The sequence below is a fragment of the Phyllopteryx taeniolatus genome, chromosome 2, assembly GCF_024500385.1.
Source record: "Phyllopteryx taeniolatus isolate TA_2022b chromosome 2, UOR_Ptae_1.2, whole genome shotgun sequence".
Taxonomy (NCBI): domain Eukaryota; kingdom Metazoa; phylum Chordata; class Actinopteri; order Syngnathiformes; family Syngnathidae; genus Phyllopteryx; species Phyllopteryx taeniolatus.
Window position 1 is genome coordinate 2,404,467 of NC_084503.1, and position 9,188 is coordinate 2,413,654.

The 9,188-nt window shown below is 40.8% G+C and overlaps 1 protein-coding gene across 5 annotated transcripts in view; it reads left to right on the forward strand.

The window, feature by feature from the left end:
* Positions 1–8,584, forward strand: part of pde8a (phosphodiesterase 8A) — a 67,792-nt gene extending 59,208 nt beyond the window's left edge. For 4 of the 5 annotated variants that reach the window (XM_061752183.1, XM_061752145.1, XM_061752164.1 and 1 more), the window contains 6 exons: positions 8–206; positions 3,263–3,480; positions 4,545–4,677; positions 5,019–5,183; positions 6,652–6,781; positions 7,218–8,584. In XM_061752183.1, the coding sequence (XP_061608167.1) occupies positions 8–206; positions 3,263–3,480; positions 4,545–4,677; positions 5,019–5,183; positions 6,652–6,781; positions 7,218–7,324 (952 nt within the window). In that variant the 3' untranslated portion in view covers positions 7,325–8,584. Of the gene's footprint in view, positions 1–7; positions 207–3,262; positions 3,481–4,492; positions 4,678–5,018; positions 5,184–6,651; positions 6,782–7,217 lie in introns of those variants that run through there. The other variant, XM_061752175.1, reaches the window with a different exon arrangement.
* The last annotated feature ends 604 nt before the right edge of the window (positions 8,585–9,188 follow it).

The following is a 9,188-nucleotide window of genomic DNA, read 5'->3' on the forward strand; positions in this document are numbered from 1 at the left end:
ATTCCAGGCCTTTGACCTTCTTGGGTTTAAAGATCTTTTCTCGCTTTGGGGTTTGTGAGTACCTCAACTGCCCTGAGGCCACTTTGCGCTCCTGGCTGCAAGTGATTGAAGCCAACTACCACTCCAGTAACTCCTACCACAACTCTTCCCATGCGGCCGATGTCCTGCATGCCACCGCGTATTTCCTGTGCAAGGAGAGAGTTAAGGTACATTCACAAGCCTGAAAACAATCCTGACAATGCCACAATACATCATGGCCTGCCACAACACGTTCCTATAAATGAGCAGTATCTAAAATGTTTCTCTACAAAGTAATTATCACAGTATTCGTTTAACCACATGCTAAGTTACTATTAGGTTGTTGGTGTACAACTGCACTGCATTTGTTTCAGATATTTGGTAAGTCTATTTAGCTCGATAATTGAACTGTTGTGAAACAACCCTTATTATTAAGCAGGGCAGTCTACACTACTGTAAACTGCAATCCCATTACTTAACACGGTTAAACTAGAGCAGAGGTCACCAACATGGTGCCTGCGGGCACCAGGTAGCCCCCAAGAACTACATGAGTAGCCTGTGGGCCTGATCTAAAATAGCTCGTCAGTAATGGGACAGTGTGTGTAGATGTGATCATTTGAAAAATGTAAACAGTGAGAAATCATTCACACGACCAGTCTCTTCACAGAGATGAATATTATTAATGGTAACAAAATTAAAGGTAATTAACGCAAATTTGTTATTTTTGAAGTGTGTATCACACTGGTAGCCCTTCATAGTAATTTGTACCCAAGAAGTACCGTAATTTCTCGTGTATAATGCGCACCCACAAAGTTGAGCTAAACATTCTGGAAAACCCTTCTACCTATGTATAAGGCATTTTTACAATGGATGATTTTGCTTCTACCAATATGATCAAAACATGAAGTATGATCTGTATTTTGTTAGATTTTTTTTTCAAATAATTATTCTGAAGTTAAGCACTTTATTTGAACACATAATACTTTCTTTTTATTTACTTGCTCTTATTTTGAAATTCACAGTCCTACTTTTATTTAGTAAATGAGAAAACACACAGTGGTGCTCATATGTTTGCTTGCCCAGGCAGAATTTTTAAGATGTGTACAATTCTTTCAAGAAAATATGAAGGACCAGGCGAAACACATTTAATTTTATTTTAATGGAATTCAAATTAAACTGTCAAGCATTTCAGAAAAGCATTATCATTAAACAAAACATAACCATAAAGAAATTAATGATGGTTGTTTTTCAGTCATCAGTCATATTTAATATATATATATATATATATCACAAATTGTGCCTGGGTATGTAAACTTATGAGCACAATTGGAATGAAAGTGTAGGCTACACCTTTTTCATAACCTCTAGGTGGCATACTAGAATAAAAGTGTGCAACTTTTTCATAACCTCTAGGGGGCGGTGGCATAGTGGAATGAAAGTGTCAATTTCTTTCATAACTTCTAGATGGCGGCATACATTTATAAAATGTGTAAGTAATTTTCTCCTATACCCATGTGTAATGCACACTATTGACTTTTGATAATTATTTGGGGGGCGGGGGGGGGGGGGGGAATGCGCGTTATACACGAGAAATTACGGTAGCTCTCCTTTAAAAAAGGTTGGTGCTTTGTCTGTAGAAATTGCATAAAAATGCTGAAGACCAAAAATTGCACTGTATGGTGGAAAGAACTTGACTCCACTCACTTCACAAGAAGAAACATTTTGACAGATAGTGAACAATTCTTTAAAAAAAAAAAGAGGCTCTAAGCTGTTCATTGCCACGCCCAGTTGAAGTAAACTAAACATAAAGTCAAACTAAACATAAAACACAGAGAATTACACCTTGTTTATTTTAAACAAAGACATGGCTTCAGCATGGCTAATAAGTCTGTTTAGCTTAATGCTAACAAACAATGCAAAATTCCATAGATGGGCTAACGAATAGCATTGGTGTTGCGCTGTTCTAACCCTCAAAGCAACAGATATTTGAACACGTTGAGCAACACGTACAGATCATATATCAATACTCACAAGCATATATTCTTTATCCTCTGCGAAGCTGTGACCGTCTGCATGTATATCCGTGTACCTGTATTATACTGTCGCCAGCTGGCCAAGGCACACACACCAGAAGGAGCAGCACAATGTCCATTGAACTGAATTGTGAACTGTTGAATTCTTTACATTCTATTTCATTGTTTTTACTGTATGTTTTTATAAAGTAAAATGCGATAAAGTGCTATTTTTCTTATTTAAAAAAAAAAACGTATTGTTGGTTATTTTGAGAGACTGGAATGGATTGATGGCATTTCCATTCAATTCTATGGGTAAAAACAGATATGAATATATTAATAAATTCATAATCAGAATAACTGACACAATATTTATTACCGGTAAGATTCAAGTCATTAGCTTTGCATCCATCCATCCATCCATTTTCTTCCGCTTATCCGAAGTCGGGTCGCGGGGGCAGTAGCTTTAGCAGGGAAGCCCAGACTTCCCTCTCCCCAGCCACTTCCTCCAGCTCTTCCGAGGGGATCTCGAGGAGTCCTCAGGCAAGCCGAGAGACATGGTCTCTCCAGCGTGTCCTGGGGTGTCCCCGGGGTCTCCTCCCGGTGGGACGTGTCCAGAACACCTCACCAGGGAGGCGCCCCGGTGCCCGAGCCACGTCATCTGGCTACATCTACTCTGAGCCCGTCCCGGATGACCGAGCTTCTCACCCTATCTCTAAGGGAGAGCCCGGACACTCATTAGCTTTAGCTTTAATATTTGTTATAGCAAGTATTTATTATTCTTAATTGTGATGATTGATTTGATGCACTGTATTGGTTTATCAACACCAGATATTTAAAATATATACACACAAAGTTTAATAATACCAAAAAGGGAGGTGCCTCATGAATATAAAACCTGCGCGTATTAATAACAGTACAATTGGATACTCTGTGTTCCTTTCCTAAAAGTAAACTTGTTTCAACGTTTTTCTTGAGATGTTCAGTATTCCTCCCAAACATCTCATAATTAAATGTCAAGTTCAGCATGTTTTAAAATATATTTAACAATTCAACCTGTGAGCCAAAAGTGAATGCACACCGTAGCTAATAGCTGTTTACAGTGGGATGTGGCATGTTTACGTTACACTTGCATGTTCACTTTTACTTTTGATAGCAGCCCGGTGATTTCCTCCAAAGTAACATCCCGTGTTCATATTTCCTCTGCTTTGCATGTGGCTTGTTTCTAACAGCAAAGCTTGGATCCCATTGATGAGGTGGCCGCCTTGATCGCTGCCACCGTGCACGACGTGGACCACCCGGGCCGCACCAACAGCTTCCTGTGCAACGCGGGAAGCGAGCTGGCCATCCTGTACAACGACACCGCTGTGCTGGAGAGCCACCACGCAGCGCTCGCCTTCCAGATCACAACCCGAGATGATAAGTGCAACATCTTTAAGAACATTGAAAGGTACACCGGAACACACTACACATAGCTGATCACAAACCAGAAATATCTGTCAACATCTGCAGTTCATCAGTGATCAGTCACCTTGACTTGTTAAGGTTGTTTAACTGATTATTACAGTGGTCCCTTGAGTTTAATTCATGCCGTGACCACCCTCCTAACTCAAAACATTCGTATCTCAAATCATCTTTCTTTAGAAATGCCGTTAAATCTTTTGGGTTTTTTTTTTTAAATAAGGAAAGTAGCACTCTATTCTTTATTTTAAAAAATACACTGTAGTATAACATAATTAAATAGAATGGAAATAAATAATTTTATGAATCATGATTCGTACATTGCAGCTCCTTCTGTTATTTAAAAGGCTGCACGGTGGGGACTGGTTAGAGCTTCTGCCTCACAGTTCTGGGGACCGGGGTTCAACTCCCAGCCCCGCATGTGTGGAGTTAGCATGTTCTCCCCGTGCCTGCGTGGCTTTCCTCCCACGTCCCAAAAACATGCATGCGAGGTTAATTGAAGAGTCTAAATTGCCCGTAGGTGTGAATGTGAGTGCGAATGGTTGTTTGTTTGTATGTGCCCTGCGATTGGCTGGCGAGCAGTTCAGGGTGTGCCCCGCCTCCTGCCCGATGATAGCTGGGATAGGCTCCGGCACTCCCGCGACCCTTGTGAGGATAAGCGGGATGGATGGATAGTTCAAAAGTGAGTATTGTAGAACATTACCAAACCACAGCGTTCGCGGACATAAGCTTGCATGTGCAACGACAATTCGTTTATTTACCCCCAAATAATTGATTTCGTTTAATCAGTATCCAAGAAGTAGCTGTGATTTACAAATGGAGTCAAGTGAATGTTTTGAAGTGTTTTTTTTCCTGTTGAATTGTAAATTTAGGGCTTCCGCTGTCATTTAAGCTGCTCAAAACCCCAAATGTCTGATGCAGTAGGAGTCTCAGGTTGTCAAAGTTGTGTGTGTTTGTTAACATCATCTGGGTAGTCATGTGATTTGCCGCTGTCCCTGCAGTCGGACTGGATCGCTCACTTTCCGTGTTACTTTGTGATCGCCACCTCCCCAGGAATGAGTATCGAACACTACGACAGGCGATCATCGACATGGTGCTTGCCACTGAGATGACCAAACACTTTGAACATGTCAACAAATTTGTCAACAGCATCAACAAGCCGCTGGCTGCTCTGGAGGAGAACGGGGTGAGCCGAACACGGTCTTAGTCCAAATAATGCAGTTTAAAACAAGAAATAAAGAAAGATTCAGCTGACTTGTAATCTGGTGTTGCCATGGACACGTATATCTGTGCGAGGGGAGAATTTTACAACTCTGTACCATCTTTCTCGTCTTAGTGTGGAATGCCCTGCGCAGACTTTTTAAAGCTTGCCTGGTCTTTTTAAGGCAAGAATGATATGGGCAAACCATCAAGGGCTTACTTTCTCTTGCCTTTTTACACAACATATGCAAATTGAGCGTTGAATTATTTGATGACAATAAAATAAAATAAAAATCTCTTTGACGCATATCATCTGTCTGTTTTCAGGGAAATAACGATGAGGAGTCTTCGAAAAGCATTTTGACGTCCCCTGAGAATCGTATCCTTGTCAAGCGAATGCTGATTAAGTGTGCGGACATTTCCAATCCGTGCAGGCCACTGGAGCTGTGCATAGAATGGGCCGGACGCATTTCAGAGGAGTATTTTTCACAGGTGATTTGAAATCTATACTAGGTGGCTTACAGTTTACAACAACCATGAACCCGTTTTGTACCTTGGTTTATTTAAGGCTCAAGCTCTATTACGTGGTGCTGGTGTCATCAGTAGGTGAATGAGGAGACAATGTTAAAGCGCTTTGAGTAAACGCGCTATACACGTGAAAGCCCAAGGCCAAAATAATTCATACGCTGGCCAGGTTTGGAGTTAGTTATTTAAAAAAAAACAATTATTATTATTGGACTACGTAGCTTGCAATGACGCAATAAAGTAGCAAAAGCCGTAAAGAAATCTGATACACATGGGAGTCGTGAGAGTTAACTTTCTTCTCCTGAATCAAGCTCCCTTGAAAAGTAAACACATTTATTTACATTTCATAAAATGTTTTCCAGAGTTTGTAAGCGAGAAATGTGGACTCGAGTCATTGTGACTTGGACCCGAGTCCACTGGAGTCACTGCTTTCATCACCTGTGACTTGATGAAAACTTGGACTTTCCTTAACTTGGGAGTTAAAAAACGCAGGACTTGACTTGAGACATGATGACACGAAGCACTTGATTGTTTTTCACTTTGTATGTTAAGTTAAACGATGACAGTTTGCAAGGCCCTACTGGGAATGTCACTGTCACGATTGAGGGCTTAGCCTGTCAGTTATTCAAACTTTATTGAAACTAGCCTCATTTGAGTCCCAGCAATATGCAGCCATCTGCTGTAGCACACTACCATTATACTGTAAATGTTGACACTTCATTTCAAGTAGAGAGCTGTTCCTTCTTTTTAACTTTTGTTGGTCAATAATCCGCCCGACATTATAGTCTCCTTTTCCACGATTCTGCGCGTGTCCCCGCGAGGCTCGTGTGCTCTAGAAGTGCGTGAGCAAATGATCGACATACTATTCAGTCACGCCGACTGTCTATACACCCACTCATTGGCTATTCTTGTCCGCCATGCCCAGTTCTAAAAGAATGATTCAAATTAAATTAGAGGATGATTTTTCAAAAGATAATTTCAATTCTATTCTGCTGTCAGGTCCAAAAGACAAAAAGTGTTTTTTTTATTATTATTATTTGTTTTAAAACGGCAAATTCCGGCTTTAACAATTGAGTGAACCAAGGGCTAATGATTTTAAAATGGGGTACATTTATGTTAAAAACAGTAGATGGAATACATCAACTTTGAGATAAAAAATTGTTTTGGGTCACTTGACTTAAGACTTGCTTGAGCCTTGAATGTTACGACTGGAGACTGACTTGAGATTTGCACATCCGTGACTTGATCCCATCTCTGTTCTAATACGTTGTTTCATTTAATCGGCATTGTAATTGGCCATAAGAATATCATATTCTTAACAGGACTGAGAAATTGTCCTCTTTTCCGAGAAAGGAATTTTACCATGAAACTGTGATGAGTTCTAATTTGATGTGTGAAAACAGTGCGGTGATGGCGACTGTTGTCTTTGTTACAGACGGATGAGGAGAAGAGCCAAGGCCTTCCAGTGGTCATGCCTGTTTTTGACAGAAACACATGTAGCATCCCAAAGTCCCAGATTTCTTTTATAGACTACTTCATCACGGACATGTTCGACGCTTGGGATGGTAAGGTTGTGAATACTAAAACTTAATAATGAATGTACCTTAAGAAAGGGTTACTGTACATCATGTTCCTTATTGTAACCCTCTTACCTGAACAATATGATTCTGCATTTCAATAGGTCTGGAACATTAAGATTTTTTTTAAAAAGAAGGGGGAAAAAAAAGGGGGTTACCTAGTGTTGTGCGATGCTGCATATTTTGATATCGATCCGTTACTAAGTAAATACAAGGACAGTATCTCCAATACTGCTCCGGCTCACCCTTGACCCTAATGAGAACAAGCAGTATAGAAAATGAATTCATGGATAGTTGCAGTGTAATAGAATATACCTCATCACACTGTATGTACACCTCCTGTGTAGCTAAATCTGGTAACCAAAATAATACACGCCCAAAATCTGATAAACGGTGATGAATAACGTTTCTGAACTGTCTCCAGCTTTTGCAGACCTCCCCAATCTTATGCAGCACTTGGACAACAACTTCAAGTACTGGAAAGGCCTGGATGAACGAAAGCTGCACAGCCTGCGACCGCCTCCGGAGTAGGCGCTGCACTCCTGCTTGAGTTGTGTGCGCGCGTACAGAAAACGCAGTCCTCAACAATGACGTTCTGACAGGCAGCTGCGGCGCTACTATTATGCCGGCTCTTACAAGCTTGTCCGAGGAGATCTATGGGGGGAAGAAAAAAAAAAAAAAAGAAAAAGAAAAAACAAAAACGGACGTGGACACACGACAGCACCCTTTGGGAACTTCTCATGCCTCTCAGGCGTTTGCAGTGTAGCTTGAGAAGGGGTCCGGACAGGCCTCGTGAATAAGCTTCAATCCCGCATGTACCGCACGGGCTCTCCTGCCCGCCTGTGAAGCTGACCTTGGCGTTTGAGGAGAAACTGCTTGTTACTGAAGGAGCCAGCAACACTGGAGGACAGAATGGAAACACGGTGCGAATGTATGAAGGCGTTCAATACGAGGCAGGTCATACAATCGCCTTCATGCTCCATCCTTGTTCATTCAGCAAGGCAGGACTGTTCCTTCTGCCTCTGGAGGCTGAAATATGAAACGCTCCCCCCCATGCCCCCCCCCCCCCCCTCCCTCCCTTCAATCATTGCCCGTGTATTTCCAGGTGTCCTACAGAAACGCATCAAAGTGGCATACAGTAACTGGCACGGGGGAGGGGATCTTGTCCTGGACAAAAATTATATTATTCTGTATGCTCACGTATTTAGACTTACCATATTTTCCATATGAAATATCCTAATTGAACTTGCTGGTAAATAAGAAAATGAAGAGAGAAAAAAAAAAAAAGAGCCAAAGTTAATGAATTCAGATACTACTATAACTCTCACTATTATTCATATGAAACATTACCATATTCAACATTTTTATTTTCTTATCAAAAGTACAGTACCAGTTCAAGACTTTTGTATTGCACTGTAAACCATATAAGAAATGTCTGTCTCAATGTCTGGGGATTTGGGTTGTCGCATTGGAGAATAAGCTGTCATCGTTGATCATCAGGAGTTGTCATGTGGATGCAAGCAACAATTCCCCGCTCTTGCTTTCATGCTGTAAACCGCTTGACAACAGCAGAAATGTGAAAAAAAAAAAAAAATTTAGGACTTGAAATTATTATTATTTTTTCCTCTCACAGATTTGTTTTGTATCTGGTTTATCCTACTGAAAAGACTGCCTTATTTTATACAATATTTATACAGTACATCCCACTGTGCAACTGCAAGAGACATCTGGAGTTTTTATAACATAGTCGGGTTATGTTCAAATAAATCTCAATATTTTTATAGACTTTTACACTGGATTTGCAGCAAATGACGTCAACCATTATAGCGATCTGAAAACCTGTGAATTTGGTGGTCACGCAGAGCATGTGTATAGAAAACAACATAGTTAATGAAGGAGGATGTGCGTCATAGAATTGTCTATCACTGTTTTAAGGCGGTCACCTGGAGGCCATCTTGCATTGATTTCAATCCAACAACATTCTATTTTGGCCACTTGTCCAACATCCTTCTGCACAGACCCACAGAGCAGATTTGTCTTCAAGGGTGGATTCGGATTGGTTACTAATAATATATGTCGAAAAGATTGCTGATGAAGAATATTTCCTTGTTAAACAGTATACAAATGCCATTGACAAATAAGTTTGTCGGACGAATGCAGTTACTTTGTATGTTAGTTTCTCGCTGATGACACAACTGTACACGGAATCAGGAGACCTGTTTCTTCCTTCTGATTCATATCTTGGTCTGAGGGCACGGGGGGGGGGGGGGGGGGGGGGGGGAATAGAAACGATTCAATGAAAAATAAAAAGAAATTATTCAATGTCTGTGGCTGTAACTCATGTTACTGCCTCTTTCAGTTATCATTTAGCGCAAGTTGTTTTCTGTCAGAGCAA